At 48.1% G+C, this 16,571-nt stretch overlaps 1 protein-coding gene across 1 annotated transcript; it reads right to left on the bottom strand.

Annotated features, from left to right (window-relative positions):
- Positions 1 to 6,841: 6,841 nt before the first annotated feature.
- ADAMTS1 (ADAM metallopeptidase with thrombospondin type 1 motif 1) lies at positions 6,842 to 14,066 on the bottom strand. The gene is made up of 9 exons (XM_053934156.1): positions 13,141 to 14,066; positions 12,558 to 12,904; positions 11,959 to 12,091; positions 11,408 to 11,575; positions 10,852 to 11,138; positions 10,430 to 10,616; positions 10,161 to 10,336; positions 9,193 to 9,368; positions 6,842 to 8,955 (listed from the first exon to the last, which is right to left on the bottom strand). The coding sequence occupies exons 1-9, from the start codon at positions 13,643 to 13,645 to the stop codon at positions 8,214 to 8,216; spliced, it is 2,721 nt and encodes a 906-aa protein (XP_053790131.1). The 5' UTR covers positions 13,646 to 14,066; the 3' UTR covers positions 6,842 to 8,213.
- Positions 14,067 to 16,571: the final 2,505 nt, after the last annotated feature.

The raw sequence follows: 16,571 nt of genomic DNA, 5'->3' as shown, positions 1-16,571 counted from the left end.
AGAACAACAAAGGCAGTAAAGGTGAGTACCCAAAAGGCAATTTAGGAAATTTAGTCATCACAGAGTGCATCACAAAAGCACCTCAAACGCCGTCACTGACAGCAAACACCGGCCTGGAACGAGCCCCTTTATCGCAGTGCTGCGGCGCAAAGAACTTCACCGGGACAGGGAGAGAAAGTCCAATTCCAAACCCAGCCAGCTGCTCCTAATCAGCCAGCCAGGCTTTTCTTCCAAGGCATATTCCTTGTGGCTGCCACCTGGGTCACATTAAATAATCAGCAGGGAAGGTGCAGCAACCTCCTGCCCTGGGATAAAATCTGTGTTTTCCCGGCTTTTTCCTGCTGCTGTGCCATCCTTGCCCCGCATTTTCCTGCTTTGCCATCTATTCCATCCTTGCTCTACTTTTTTTCCCCTGCTTTTCCTTACTGCTGTGCCATCCTTGCTCTGTTTTTTTTTGGTTTGTTTTTTTTTTTTTTTTTTTTTTTTTTTTTTTTTTTTTTTTTTTTTTTTTGTTTTTTCCCTGCTGTGGCATCCTTGCTCTGTTTTTTTGTTGTTTTTTTGTTGTTTTTTTTTTTTTTTTTTTTTTTTTTTTTTTCTTTTTTTTCCCCTGTTTTTCCCTGCTGCTGTGCCATCCTTGCTCTCCATACAACTGGAGCAGATTGGGGAATGTGGAATATTTCGAACTCCACTCGATAAGTGCTTCCAGTCATAATTTTGAGTACAGCTTTTCTGGGCTGAAAATCTCCTTGCTGCGACTTCGCGAAGGGGAACGGGCTGATTTTATTCCACTTATGAAGTGAATCCCAGTGACCTCAGGAAGCTTTGCTGTTATCAGTGTGTCCACTCCTCAATCAAGACACTGATGACTGCATTTATTGTTACTCTGAAATACTACCACATGCATTTCACTCCCCAGTCTCTCCTCATCTGCCAGTGAGCAAAGTGTTGTGGAAAATCACTTCATCAGGAAGGAATCAAAGGCCATTGCGAAATTTTCCTTGGAGTAATCCGATAATCTGGCAGTTTTCTGAAGGAGCCGTGCATCTGTGATGTGCAGACATCTCATTGCTAGGGAACAAAGCTCGCCCTTAGTTACTGCTTGATGTTAAATTTAAGCTCAAACAACACTGCTGTAACTGCTGCTCCTGCATGACACAGCCTTCGCATTTGTTTGACATTTAATTGTTTAAACCCAGCATTTATTGTTTCCCCAAACAATGCTGCCATTCTCAGATTTTAAAGTGCTGCTAAATGTGGTTTTTCTTCTTAGGCTTCCTCAGCTTTTCCATCCCAGACCCTGCTGAGGAGCATGTGGGGTGGGTTTTTTATCTCCAGCCAGCTCCAGTGGCAAGTGAGGTGAAATTTTGATTCTCCAGGGTGTTGGATGCTTATTTTTGAGAATCTATGTCCACTAAGGCAGAAGAATCAGCAAAACTCGTGTTCTACTCGGTTCCTGAAACGTTCTGAAATTTCTGACAGCCCAAATACTTAAAGGCAGGGGATAAATGTTAGAGGTGTGTTACACCCACCCTCCTTTACAGCCTCCTTTGTAGGTTGACATGAGGGGGAAAAGCAGGATTTTTCCTTCCCAAAAGCAGGATTTTTCCTTCCCAAGAGGATTTCTGATTTTTTGAATCACACAAGAAAGAAGGCTCTTTAATTTTCTGTATGCAAATGCCTTTGCCAACACGGCTTTAACCCGTGAAGCTATTCCCGTCCGTGCGAAAATGCAAATCTAATTCAGTTCAGCAAATTAAGCTGCCTTGTAGGTTCAGCTTAGAATGCTCTCAGAATAGAATAAAGCATTTGGGCCAGTGTAAACGCATCTTCATTAGGATTTTTTTGCTGTTACAGCTATAACAAATGGAGCTGTGCTTTGCTTTCCCGTGTTCTCGGTGACATGACTATGCCAGCAATGCTTTTAAGAGCAAGCCTGACTCGGGCAGGTCTTGTGTGAGTCTGTCAAACAGCCCCCAGCAAAAAAGGCAAACAAGCTCTCACGAGTGAAACAAGAAGAGAACCGGCTCCATCAGGCTCCACTGAAGGAAAGCATGAAGGAGATTTAGGCCACTGGACCTTCAGGATAGTCAGGCAAAACCCATGGTCATGTGAATTGTGTCAAAAAGCAGCTGAGCACCTCACCCCAAAGCTAAAGGTTCTCCTCTGAAGCCCCCAAAAACATATGTGCCAAATACTTCATCTTTTAGTAGCTCAGGTCTTGAGCAGCACATTATTTCCATCCTTTGAAGCACTTTCCTGGCATCCGGCTGAAATTGAATGCGGACTGTAGGATCCGTTTTTCCTGGCGCTGAAAAAAAAAACCCATCTTTTTGTTTTCTGCCACACAGCCCCACAACAGGCCAGGTCTTTGGGGGAGCATATTGGGACAGTCTGGAAAACACCAGGTCAAACCTCACTTCTCAACTTGGTTCTCCTAAAGGACCTTCCTTCATCAGTGATGTAAAAAAAAAAAAAAAAAAAAGTGATTCTCCCCCAGAACAGACAGATGAAAACTCCTGGATAAAAAAAAAGTATAGTCACTTTATGAAGTTGCATTTTCTGCTCTCTGACAGTGTTCCCCTTCAGGTCAGGCCACTAAACCAGAACTCTGCTAAGTGTAAACTAAATTGTGTCCCCTCCTGATTTAGCAAGGTCCTTCACAAAGCTGTTTGAGCTGCGTGACTGGGAGCTGCTCTCTGTTCTTGCAAATTGTGCCCTAATCACCCATAAAAGCAGCTTTTCTGCTCCACAAACAGACACCAGAACAACCCTGTCCAGCGGGAAGCTCTTTCCTAAATTCTCAAGGGAACGTAGTGTGCGAATCTGGGCTTCATTTTTGTTTCTTTTGAACAAATAATCAGCGATTGAACACTCAGTTCTTGCAGTAGCTCTGAGCTCAGAGCAGGTTCACTGCAGGGCTGGGATGGGTTTTGATCCTTCTGTGGCTCAGGGACAGCATTTCCCTGCATTCCCAGGGAAATTCCTGGAGCTGGGAAGGGGAACCTGGCTAGAGAGGCTCCTTTGCCAAGCCCCAAAGTGATGTCAGCACTTTAAACCACCTGAATGTTGCCAATATCTCCATCTCCTGCTTCAAGTCCTGACACGTCCCTCTCAATACTCGAAAGTTTCTGTCCCTATGCAAATGAAGAATTAGCTCTGAATTGCCTGGCTTTTGCTAGTTAAGACCAGGTTCTAAATTTTTTTATGCAGTATTTTATTTTATGCAATATTTTTTTAATGCCTCTGATCCTTTTGTCTGCCAGGCAGCTGTTGCTCTGGGGGCTCTCCTTTCTGACATCAGCTATTATGCCTTTAAAAGTGCAAATAAATAAAATTATAAATTAAAAGAGTGAAGAGGAAACATGTGCAGAGGGTTTTTTTTTTTTTTAATTCATCAAAGGCAGCTGAGCCCCTCTATGCTTCCATGTTGTGCTTTGCATTTGTTCCAGCAGGAGGATAACAAGAAATGGAAAACACCAGTGTTCATTATTTTAGCATATCTCCTAATGTGTGTGCTGGTTCACTGGGAGAGAAAAAGGAGATGATGGACTTTGCACTGCATTTAATTTGCTTCTAAATCTGCCCAGGCCTGATTCTGAAATCCAATCTCCACTATCTGTTTCAAAAGTTTCCAAAGTTCAAAATTCCATAAAAATCCCCTTCTCTCCCTCTCTCTTCCCTTTTCCTCACACAGTTTCATCTCTATGAAAATATTCTCACCAAAGCCTGACTTCTGGGGTTAATTCAACATGTAATTAAGACTCAGATTAAACACAAGAAGGCAAATTTTCCTTTGGTCTCATGTTTAACCAGGGCTGTCCTGAGCCAGGATGGGTAAAGGTATTCAATTAGAAAAACAATTTAGAAAATATTCTAATATTTTAGAATCTTAAAACTAAGTTAAATTGTGCTGCTTGACTGATAAATTTTAAATCAAATTGTTTGATTTTCAGTTGCCTTCTCATCCCTGATTTCATCCCCAGTTTTCTACATGAGAAATGACACAAAGTGGCAGCAAACATTTAAATTGTTTGGGACAGGCATATTGTCTTAGTTATACTGAAAAAAATATATTTGGTGCACAATTAGAATGGCCACTGCTCTCAGCTTGCCTGATTATAATCTCAACCATATGACTCCCCTCTTGGAACATGCAGCTCCTTTTTTGTGTGTTTGTAGGAGAATATCTTATAGCTGAGAGCAGCTAATACTGGAGAAAATACTAATTTCCACCTGGAGTATCTGTGAAGGATCATAAGATAGGAAAAATTCAGACTTGCAGCACTATGACACATGAGAACAACATGTTAAAGATGATAGATATAGCAATTTAGGTTCGGGATATCTAAATTTAGGTGTTGTCCAGCTGAATCTCATCAGCTGCTGGTCCTGGGCTGCAGCAGGACCACGGATGATCCTTAATCCCACGGATGCTGTCAAGCACAGCTTCCAGGCAGAGGGGCTGTAGGAAACTGCACTTCTCTTGCCCAACATGAAATCCCTTTTGCACAAGCCCCTCTTGTTTGCTGTGGGCTGTAAAACCCATCTGTGAGTCCAAACAACACCGCTTTCATCTCCACCATAATCCGTCTGCCGCCCCAGGCTTTGGGGCACCAATGTTTGTTACAACACCCTGTTCCAAGCACCACTGGTGAACCTGATAACTGTGTTTTGACTTCCCTTCTGTCCCTGTTTTGTGTTCTGAGGGGGAGTATGGGGCAGGAGTGGATGCTTGGAGCTGTTTTGCCAGGAAAGCATGGGATGGATCACTACGGGAGGGACATGCAGAGGGTGCAATCTCCCCACAATAACAAATATTATTACATTTAATAAATAAATTTATTATAGGTAAATAAGGCTTCTCTTAATATTCACACAACATTCATCCCTTAATGGTGAGAGCCAATCTTCTCATTATTCATCTGTACCACTTCTGTCCATGTTTTGTGTTCTGAGGGGGAGTATGGGGCAGGAGTGGATGCTTGGAGCTGTTTTGCCAGGAAAGCATGGGATGGATCACCACGGGAGGGACATGCAGAGGGTGCAATCTCCTGGGCTGCTCTCCTTCTGCCTCCACATGTTGTAACACAGAGCTCTGCTTCTGCAGAACGGGGTAAAATGCAAATATTTCAGCTAAGTGCTCTCTTACACCCCTGCTGTAGCCTGGACATGTCCGTGGGATCTGGATCCCTTTGCTGTATTTGGGTGACCTTTGCTAGGGATAAAACTTCACCTAATTAGACCTCCTTTGCCTGGAGGGCTCAGCAAGCAATGGCCACATCCCACAGGACTGATCTCTGCTCCAAAGGCTGCTTGGCAGGCAGGTCTGCCCCTGCAGGGATTGAGGAGCCTTCCCAGCTGGATGAGCTGTGGGAGCAATTTCACAGCGAGCTGCTGAGCACAGCCCAGCCAGAACTCTGCCATTGTCTGCTGAGCAGCCCGGGTGATTCCTCTGAAGATGTCTTTCTGAATTTCTCCAGGAGTATTTTCTTCTCCATTCCTTACCTTAGATAGTGGGTGAAGGTATTTTGTCTAAAATATCCCTATTTGTCCAAAAAAATTCAACTAATTCCACTTTGCATCTGCTGACCCACTTGTGATGTGAAAATTATGAAAGCAGAAGTCTCACTTTTTCCTGAAACACCTCCACTGTTTGGAGATATTGATTTTTGAATGAGTGTTGAGGGGTTTTCCCATTTACTGTTAGGACAATTTCAAGCAGTAAATCACATTATTATTTTAATAGTGCCAGAGGAAAAGAGCTAATCCACATTTTCTAGTTACACCATTTACAGTGTTCACCCAGCACAGCACAATTTCACATCTCATCAGTCTGGCAGGCTCCAGGATAACTCTTCTCCTCTTCAAACTCCCAGTTATTTTCTAGCCTAGATGGTGAATAAAATACATATGCACATATACATCTATATGTACAAATAAATAGTTGTTTCTTGTATTTATAAAGAACTATTTATAAAACAAGAAAGGTTTTTTTAATAAGCCTCCTGAATAATGTTAGGAATAAAATATTCCCCAGCATTTCTGCACATCAAAGCAATGCCCAATGAAGTGTGATGTGATGAGAATTCTGTGAGATTCAGGGGGGCCAGGACTTTATCCACAGAATAAAACGGGAACTATTTCTGCAGAGACAGAGTCCAAACTTTGGCAAAGGAAGTTTTAATAGATTTTTACATGACACAAAGCCAAAAGTATCCAGAAATGACTGATGTCTCAACTCCCGTGGCAAAAATCCAATGGAGCCCAACAGAAGATTTTCTCTTGACTGCAGTGGTGATGAGATCAGATATGAGGGAGCAAAAATCAGCTTTTGATGCTTAGTATCCATTTAACAGAAAAAAACATGTTATCAACAGCGTTAGAACAGCTCGTTCACACAGTACTTCTTGGAAAAGCAGCATCAGGAGAAAATTAGAGAGGGAAATCCTCCAGGAGTAGGTGAAGGAAACCTCTGACTGTTCATGAATGGTTCTGGCTTTTCACTGCTCCTTTCCCACCAGAGTGAGGCAAAACTGCTGTTTTTGTACGTGTTTTGTTGGTTCTGAACACGACTGAAAGCACTGCTCCCTCCCCAAGCTGTTACTAGAGCCAGTGGCATCAGTATGGTTGCACTCCATTTTCTGGAATAGATGAGTTAGTGGTTAAGTAATAAAATACAAAATTACCTCTTTTAAGGTGGTGTGTGACATTATGGGGAGAGGTTTCCAAACGTCTTCACTAACACAGGTAATCAGTTGCCTTTTGCTTAATATTTTCCTCAGCTTCCAAGCTCTTTCTGCTCCATGGACTGGTTTTAGTCCAGTGAAATAAAGACACTCAATTTCCAAAATTTATAGGGTTCATTTATTACCTCTAGTAACATATTATACTGTATAAATACTCTATCCTTGTTATATGTCCTTTTAAAAAAGCGATAACTTAGAAGATCACATTAGACAAGAAGTATAAAAATAAATACGCTCATTATATGCATTTATTACAAATTATAACCCTTCCCAGAAGGGAGAGAAATATAAAATACTTATGAAGTATATAAAATCTATAGTAATATATTTTACTATATACATATGGAAAGCCATATTCTCTCATGGTCTATGGACTGGCACAATCTTCAATGATGTGAATGCTGGCGTTTTGCTGTGGATGGACCTGCTATCCCTCAGCTTTGCCTTCCCATCTGATCAGTGACTGAGCTCTACAAACCCAGCAGAGGCCACAGAGGATGCTCCCATTCATCCATTCATAATGGGATTCTTTTTTTTTTTTTTTTTTCCCTTTTTAACTCAAATAATATCCATTGGCTGGGGTAAGGCCAAAGGTTTGAGTGTGAAAGCATGACTGGAATGCTCACATACTCCCATGAATCTGTTTGGCAGGAAGGCAGAACCAAGCTGGAATCAGAAAAGCCAGTGGAAGGTATGCAGAAGGCACAAAGAGCAACTACTCAGACTCAGATTTCCACTTTTCCAAGCCTCTGGATTACACATGTCACCACAATGGCACTGGAGTGGCTGAGAGAAATGGACAGGCACATTGGGATGACATAAAAGGTACTTTAAAAAACATGAAATTCTAGTGATTTGTGGAGTTGATATTTGTTCTTGATATTTCTTATTCTTGACAGGTAGAGAATATGGCTTTATTTTTATATAAAACTATTCTCTGAAACAATAGCAGCCACGAATGACATAGTTAAAGCTCCTTTTCCAATCTTGTTTTTTGCCCTTTGTGAGGTAGGTAAGCTCTGACCAATTATTTTAAGCTATCTTTTTCCCTCCCCTTCCTACACGTGGGGATTTGATCAGTACCACAAGATAAATCCAAAAGAAGGGAGAAATAACCAAACCCCAAAGTGTTTGCTGAAATGTGTCTCACTGCTCACGTTTGGCTTAATTTATAACAGACTTTAAAAAAGGCAATTCTGATGCCTTTGGGCCTTATCTGCTAAAGAGAAATGAATGACATGGGTCTGCTATCCCATCCAATTTTCAGTTGGCAGGGGATTTTTGGGATGCAAAGCCAACTCAAGCTGTTTGCACCGCCCCACCTCAGTGGATCTTCTCCTTGAATTTTTTTAATGCAAAAACGCAGGTGCTGCCTCTAGCCCTCTTTTGTGTTTTTCAGTGCACTGGTCTGAAGGAAAAAAAAAAAAAAAAAAAAAAAAAGTTTTAGCTTTTCCCAAGGCGCCCTGCCTAGCTGCAGTCCGTGGCATTGCAGAAGTCTATCAGGTGCTTGGGTTTCTTGGAGGGCTCACAGCTTTCTTGGGGCAGCACGCTGCCGTCGGAGGAGACACATTTCAACAACCTCTTCTTGAAGCCTTTCCCACACGTCTTGGAGCAGGGGGACCAGTCCCCCAGCTGCCACTGCGGGCAGGGCACGTCGGCGCAGGGCCGCAGGTTGCTGGGCTTCAGCTCGCGGGCGCAGTCGGCGGCCGGCCGGCCCCGCGGGTCCCGGCACTCCACGGCGCGCCGCTGCCAGCCCGAGCCGCACGACTTGGAGCACTCGCCCCACTCCTCGATCACCCACTCCGAGGAGATGATCTCCCTGATGGCGTTGAAGGATTCTTTCTTCCTGCCCGCCGCCTTGTCCGCGCCGGGCTGCGCCGGCTTCTTCACGAAGTAGGTGAACTTGATCTTGGGCTGCGGCAGGTCCCCCACCGTCAGCACCTGGATGGTCAGCGGCTCCTTCAGCGGGCTGAAGCTGCGGATGCGCTCCAGGGCGGCCGAGGAGCCGCTGTAGCGCAGCACGCTGCCCTTGTAGGTGATGTCCTGCTCCAGCGTGGACAGCGTGTAGTCGCCGTTGAGGACGTAGGTGCCGTCGGCGGCTTTGATGGCCAGGAAGCTGCCGTCGTGCCTGGCGCCCCGGTGGTTCCGCTGCTTCACCTCGATGTTGGTGGCCCCCGCCGGGATGGTGACCACGTCGTGGTAGCCAGGTCTGCCCCGGGAGAAAAGAGAAACACTGAGTCCTCTGCAGGGAAGGGGAAAAGAGCCTCCTGACCCAAGATTAAACCTTGTCTGAAGTCAAGGCGTTTCGTTCTTGCGTTAATGGATGAATCCCATCCACAAGGACAAGGTGAGGCAGCAGTCCTATCATTAATGGATGAATCCCACCCACAAGGAGAAGTTGAGCTTCCACCCACAAGGACGAGGTGAGCAGCAGCCCCACACTCACTTGGCTCTAACGAGGGTGCCAGACACCTTCTTGCAGGTGGAGCCGTTGCCCCCGCAGATGCCGCACTTGTCGAACTTCTTGTTGGAGCCGATGGTGCGGTCGCAGCCGGCCTTCACGCACTGCCCCTGCACGCACACGGACGTGGAGTCGGGGCTGCACGGGGTGCCATCCACCACCTTGGGGACACAAGGAGCCTCGTTACAACATGCACAGTGCTCTGAAATTGCGTGACACAAAATACGGACGGGTGGAAAAGCCGCAGCGCCTGTCATTTTCAGGGCTGTGGGAAAATAAAAACCAGAGCAACCCACAGGTCGTCTTCTCACTTGCCAAAATGATGCCATGGCAGGAGAAGAAAAACATCTCACTTTTCATTAATACCTCCCCCTAAAAACCTGCTGTTTACTGATTTCATACAAAAAAAGCCCCATTGCTTTCTAGCATCACTAGAAGGCAGCCATGTCCTCAAAGCACACTGCCAGCGTTGCTTTTAATGCTGTTCAGCACATCCTTTATTTCTAGGAGTGCTGTTCCACAAAAACCCTCTGTGTCATCGCCCTGGTAGTTCCTGGCTCTCACCATCTGATGACAGCAAATTCCAGTAGCTATGCAAGATGAACATTTTTCCTCGTGTTTATTTTAAGCTGTCAGCATATTAGTAACCAGTATGAGACAGCGCCAATGTTCTGGCAAAGATCCCTCAGAGTTTTCCAAACCTATCTCAATGCAATCAGATTGGTGGAAGGAGAGGGAAGGAAACCAGGGCGGAGTGGGTAGAGGAGGTGGAAGGATTGTGCCAAAACACTTAAAGCATGCTTGCAATGATCCCACTGTACATGGAGGAATAATCCAGCTTAAATATATGAGAAGGACTATTTCAGATCTCTACACTGCTTGACTCTTCACACAAAGAGGGAAAATAAAAATCCCCCTCATGATCAGCTGGAAGAGGTGCAGTTTTGAAATACCTTTGGCTGTAGAACAAAGAAGTATCCTGTTCCTTTGGCTCTGCAAACCAGCTTGCATCTGTCTTTTGGAGACACACCAGCAAACTTGGGTGTCCACTCCACTGCAGGTCCACTTCCAAAGGCAGACTTGGAAAACTCATTGTGCTTTTCACACTGTTCCTCCCTGAACGTTTTGCCTGCAGGTAGAGAAAAGATAGGGGATCATCCCTGTCCGTGCTCTTCCTCCACAATACACCAATCCTGGCTGTCAAAAAAAGGGGAAGAATTACCGTTGTTGTCGGGGCAGTCCTCGATGTTACAGGACCTGTACTGCACCCGCTTCCCTTCGCAGTACTTGCCCCCGTTCCTCGGGACGGGGTTGTCACATTCCCGGAAGGAATACTGCACTCCCCCGCCGCAGCTCCGGGAGCACTCGCCCCACGCCCCCCAGGAGCCCCAGCCGCCGTGCACCGGTGTCTGGAACGACAACAACAGCAGGACACAGGTTAAATACAGGAAAACCCATACGAAGCCACACCACAGAAGCCATCATCACGCTCATTTTCACCCACCCGAACTCATTAAAAACGCTGCCCTAAGTCTGTTCACTAGCGTTGAATCAACCCCATCTAACAGATCTCTCCCTTTGCAGCACTCTCCTACGCGGCTCTGCAAAACCCAAAGCTGCACCCGTTTCTTTTTCACTACTTACATCATAATGCTTCTTCTCAGTCTTATTGACACACTTGCCATTCATGCACCACTTCCCTTCCCCGCAGCTGGTGCCGTCTGCCCAGGGGAAGTGTTTGGTTTGGCACACCAGCAGCCCTCCCGAGGTGCCCGTGCACCACAGCGTCGTGCACGTACTGGCTGCGTCGGGGCAGTGCTTGGACTCATCTCCAAACGTGAACTGGCACTGCCTGTTGGCATCGTACAGCGTGCCAGGCAAGTCCGAAGGGAGCTGGATGGGCCTGTGGGGCTTGTCCAACAAGCACTCCCCTGGAAAAGTTGAGGGAAAAAAAAAGGAAAATAAAAAGAAAAACGAAGTCAGATGATGCCGCGGGTTCAGTTTTAAAAGGGAACTACATTTGCTTTTGTGCCAACATTTTCGTAAAAATAAGGCTCTTCTAAACTCACTGACAGCATGCAAAAGGCTAAGTCTGCGCTGAAGCAGAAACACTCTTAAAGAACAAAAAAAAAAAAAAGAAAAGCAGTAAAGCACAAGAGCTCAAACTCCACATGAATGGGGAAAAGCTTAATAACCTTACCATGACCGTTATCCAAAAATGTTGTAATCATGTAGGCACTGCATGGAGACCAGGGCTGGCTGCGGTCCAGGTTGGAGAGCATGGATGCCATCATGTGGAAATCCCGGCTCATTCCATTGATGCCAGCACACTGCTTTGCATCGTCATGAGGCATGTTAAACACGTGGCCTTGGAGAGAAGGAGAAAAGCAAAGTCTGTGACTTTACGAAGTCTGTCCTATGCATTACCAACATTATTTTAAATATTGCTCTAGAACTGCTCATAGCCTGGTCTGTAATTAATAACACGAAGCTGAACGCTCCCAGATTTCAAGCAGATGGCACTGGATCTTCTCTCCCTTTTTTTTTTTTTTAATTTTTTTTTCTGCAGGCACACACACAATGCTGTGCAGACAATGCTGTGCAGGCCGGATTTGCTTTCCCGAATCCAAGCCTGCTCCAAGACAGGGCTTTGCCTCCTCCCGACTGCTCCGGGGAGGTGCAGGCTGGGCTTTACGGCATCAAGCTGGCTTCAATTAATCCCAGGGAATGGCTTTGCAAAGTTTCAAGTACCTAATTCGTGGGCTGTTGTGAAGGCAGCCTGCAAACCATCGTCTTCTATGATAGAGCAACTGCGGTTTAGATCACAAACTGTTCCCACATCAGCCATCCCAAGAGTATCACATGTCTTGGCACCGCACAGGTCCTGTAAAAAAAAAGGCAGTTTCATTATTAATCAGATCAGAGACTTAACCTTGGCAAGAGCCATCCAGCCCTGGCAGTTTGCCTTTACTTATGGAAAGAGCATAAATATTCAGCACTTCAATGGGTATGATGGCAAAAATCTGTCTCTGGAACATAGGCGGGGGTTACACGTAGAAATGAAATGCATAATTTCCATCTGAAATCTGCTAAAAATATATGGGGCAGGAACACAGTGCACAATCTGTGAGTTTACAAAGACAGTGCACAAACTGTGAGCTTCACCAGACACGGTGGAAGCAGCAAAAAAATTAAAAAAAAAAAAAGAAAAACCAAAAGAACAGCTCATCTATTTTTTAGCCTGCCTCACTGCAGCTGTGAGTTGTCTCTGGACACTTTTTCGGAGGTCTCCTGGCAGAGGGGATAGGGAGCAGTGGGCGTGGGGCTGGATGTGACTCGGTGTCCCTCACCTGCCTGGTGAAGAGGATGGCGGTGTCGTAGTGCTCGGCGTGCCGGTCGCTGGGCGGGTTGTGCTGCTTCTGCCAGCTGCAGAAGTTCCTCAGAGTCAGGGCGGCGTTGGAGGAGATATCCGGGCCCTTGCGCTCCTCATAGATGACCATGATCTTCACCACCACGAGGCTGATGGAGTTGCGGATGCTGGGGTGCTTGTACAGCTTGGCGGCCACGGAGAGCAGGGTCAGCAGGTAGTGCTTCAGCCCGCTGCCGTGGAACTCAGCCATGGACTGGTCGGCCACCAGCATGGTCTCCACGTAGCGGGGGCTGGACACGAACCTCTTCTTCCTCCTGCTTCTCGTTTCTGCGTTAAAGACAGACAGGGAGGGAGAGCGCAGGTGAGCACAGCAAGAGAGCACCGCTTAGAAATTCAAACCCACGGGTACTCAAGATGCGCACCCAAGCTTTGTGCGACTCTGGCACCCAGGTGGGCACCTCGGGGTGGGATGCGGGGCAATCAGCGGCCGGGCATCCCCGCCACACCCCCCCGCCTTTGCCCTCCCCGTCCCCGCGGAGACCAGCGCGGCGTCCCCACGGTACCTGCGGGCTCGGCGGGCTCGGGCGCCTCCGCCCCGGCCCCCGCCTCGGCCACGGCGCAGCGGGCGGCGGGGGCGGCCCGCGGGGCGCCGCGGAGGCGCAGGAGGTGCGGCCCGTGGCGGTGCGCGGTGCCGGGCGCGGGCTGGATGAGGTACTGGCGGCCCCGCAGCGAGAAGGCGCCGCGCAGCCCCGCGCACAGGCTGAGCGCGGCCGCCGAGCCGGGGTCCCCGTTCACGGTGCCGGAGTAGAAGCAGCGGGAGAGGTCGTCCTCGGGCGGCGGCGGCGGCCCGCCCAGGTACTGCAGGGTGAAGTCCGGGGCCAGGAAGCTGCTGTCGGGCTCCAGCTCCAGCGTCAGGCGCTCCCCGAAGGCCTCCAGGCGGAAGCGCTCTCGGGCGCCGGGCGCGCCCAGGCGCCGCGGCAGCACCAGCGCCCTGCGCTCGGCGCTGCACAGCCCCAGCAGCGCCGCCAGCACCGGCGCCAGCGCCGGCAGCCGCCCCCCGCTCCTCATCGCTCGGCGCAGCCCTTCTCCTCTCTTTATTTCACTTTATATAGGAATGGATATGGAAGATGTGGGTTTTTGCTTTCAGGTTTTTTGGGGGTGTCTGAGTTCTTTCTGCCGGCGGAGGGCCGCGCGGGAGCCGCGTCCCGCGGTCACTGCAGAGGCGGCGTCGGCTTCCCCATGGCCGGGGCGCGGCGGCGATGCCGGGGAGCGCGGCTGTGCGAGGGCAGCGCTGCCCCTCGCTCCGTCCCCTCTGTCTTCTGTCCTGCTCCGGCTGCCGCTTCTCCTGCCCGCCTCCTCCTCCTCCTCAGCCTTCCCCGGCTGCAGCAGCGGCGGGCGGGGAGGACGCTCCGGCGAGTCTCCGGCAGCCCCGGGACGGTCCCGCCTGCACTTCCAGGGCGCCGAGGAGCCTCCCGTCCTTTGCGGAGCGGAGCGCCGCGGGCCCGTCCGCCTCCGCCGTGCGGGGTGAGTGCGGGAGCGGGGCTCGCCGCCGCCCTTTATGGGGTCCGGCCGTGCCGCCCCCCGCCCGGCGCTGCCGCCGCGCCCGCGCCGCTGAGATCACTGCGTGCGTAACGCGCCCGCGGGCGGCCCCCGCCGCGCCGCCCTCCCGCCGCCCCCGACGGGGCGGGACGGTACCGACACGGCCCGGGGTCGGCCCCCGGCTGCCGCAGCGGGCTGGGCTGCGCCCCTTGCCTGCCCCCGGGGGTGCTTTGTGCCCGGCTCCGAGCGCTGCGCGCCGCGGGGACCGCTCGTGGGAGCGCCTGGATGCGCTGCGGGTCCGTCCCCCGCCCCTGGAGCTCCGTCCACCTGCCGCTCCCCGAGCCCCGCGGGGCGCGGGAGGGAGGGGACACATCCCTGCTCGCCTTCGTGGCTTTTCCTTCTATTTTATTTCCCTTTTTTTTTTTTTTTATTTTTTTTTCATTTTTAATTCCCCCCTTCCCAAGCAATTCCTGCCCTTTCCCGGCCCTAAAAGCTGCAGTCGGTCATGCACCTGTACTTCTGAGAAATGGTTCCTTTCCAATCACTTAAACAGAGGCGTTTACGTAGGTGCAGCTAATGTTTTGCTTTGAAGCCATAACCCAAGCATGGTGGTGCTGCTAATCCACTTAATTCTTTATATGAACAGCCCCAGCTTTTTGCTTCTGGAGGCCTTTTTGGAGGAGGAGGGCAAAGGGCAAAGAAGTGGTGAGTAAATGAATGAATAAAAACAGACTGTGTGTACCTGTTGGTGACAACTCCAGGGCCTCCCGATTAAGCAAAGATGCTTATGTGTCTGTCAACACATCATTGAATACAAGTACGAAACTCAGGGGCTGAAAACAGAAGGAGCAAAACCTCGGGATAAGGCAAATGTTTCTAAAATTTTAAGTATCCACTGTTTTCTTGGGATGGAGCGTCCCATTTATGCCACTAAATCTAATAGCCCTAAGGCTTTTCTTCCTAATTTAAACCATGTCAGACAAACTTGGAACCACATGTGTGTGTCCATAGCCCAGTCTGACTGCCTGCTAAGTTCTGACAATGCATCCATTTCCCATGGCGTCCTGTAAATCTCGCAAGTTCAGAATTGCGCATTGTTTGAAGCTGTGCAAAGAAACATAGGAAAAGATGAACCCAGTTTCTCAGCTACTTGCTCAGCAAAAGTGCTTTTGTCCCACAGAATGATGAGCAAAATCAGAAGTGGCCTCAAATGTGGGGTTTTCTTTGGAACACAGCAGGAAGTGCTGGATTGACTTCCAGAGGCTGCAACTGCTGCCCATTAATATATCAGCAGCAGGAAAGTCCATTCAGGTATGATAATTTTTCACTTGAGTTGGAAATGTGTGTCAGTCTCTACCTTTACCTTTGAGATCTGTGTGCCCAGCTCTGCTGTGCTTTTTCTAGGATAGAGCACAAGAAAGGCACCGTTCATTGATGCTGTTAATTAAATTTGGTGTTGCACGTGATACCTTATTTAGGGAAATGCCAGTTTAAAAGCCTGGAAGTAGAAACGTAGAATTGAAAGGAAAGCATCTTTCATAATTTATTTTTGAACTTGATTTGTTCAAGATAGAGACTCTTGCAAATAGATATAAATTTAAAATATTAAAATCTCCTTGTCTGTCAGCATAATCAGTGCCACTCATAGATCAGCAGGGACTAGAGACAGGCCACCAAAGGTGTGTCCACCCAGCTGCCAGATGCACCTTTGGTTTTCCTGGTGTTTTTTGATGTCAATTCTCTGATTTGAAAAGATCCTGACCACCTTAAAACAGCTTTTTCAGGCTGAAAAGTCTTTTCCATATTCCACCAGGTGGCACTCGCCTATAAAAAATTGTTCTGGGAAAGTTTCATGGTTCATCTCCCAGCTTTCCTGGTGGAAAGGCTTACATTTTAGCAGGGAGCTTTATAGTTCCCTGATTAAGCTAGAAGTTTTCTTGGCCTTTATGTAACATCCAGGGAAGTGTTTTAGCAAAGAACTCGACTGTTCTGTTGCACTACCTGGACACAAATCGTGTTGGGAAGGAACTTTTACAACAGGTGTGCTGCCTGTCACACCTGGATCACCACCTGGATCATCTTGTAAGTTCTTAAATTGCTTCCTGTGAACAACCCCCGTGCGTTTAGCTGGATTATTCAGGGCACTGAAACCTCTGTGTATGGATTTTTAATCTATATTGTACCAAATCTGGGCCAGCTCCAAATCACAGTTTGTGTGAATCAAGACTTAGAAAGAAACACACTGACCTTTCTCAAAATTTCACTTAGATAATGACCCAGAAAGGCAGTAAATTGGTCTTTTAAAAGAAATTTCTAGTGCTTGGAGGAAGAGAGCACATCCTGTCAGCAGCACAAGACCGTGTAATTCCAATTAAGCCACCAGATAGCGCCACCACATCATCGTTTTTGGGACAGATCGTCGCTTTTTGCTCTGCAAGAACAGTTTTTATGGCTC

This window comes from Vidua chalybeata, chromosome 2 (genome assembly GCF_026979565.1).
Source record: "Vidua chalybeata isolate OUT-0048 chromosome 2, bVidCha1 merged haplotype, whole genome shotgun sequence".
Lineage (NCBI taxonomy): Eukaryota > Metazoa > Chordata > Aves > Passeriformes > Viduidae > Vidua > Vidua chalybeata.
This window is presented reverse-complemented; position numbering and strand designations above follow the sequence as displayed.

What these genes read in the sequence shown, in the direction of transcription:
- ADAMTS1 (XM_053934156.1), bottom strand. Translation starts at nt 13,645, where the DNA reads ATGAGGAGCGGGGGGCGGCTGCCGGCGCTGGCGCCGGTGCTGGCGGCG. An exon ending in CACAACAGCCCACGAATTAG is followed by an intron (nt 11,576 to 11,958) that starts GTACTTGAAACT and finishes CTTCTCTCCAAG; the next exon opens with GCCACGTGTTTAACATGCCT. An exon ending in ATTTTTGGATAACGGTCATG is followed by an intron (nt 11,139 to 11,407) that starts GTAAGGTTATTA and finishes CAACTTTTCCAG; the next exon opens with GGGAGTGCTTGTTGGACAAG.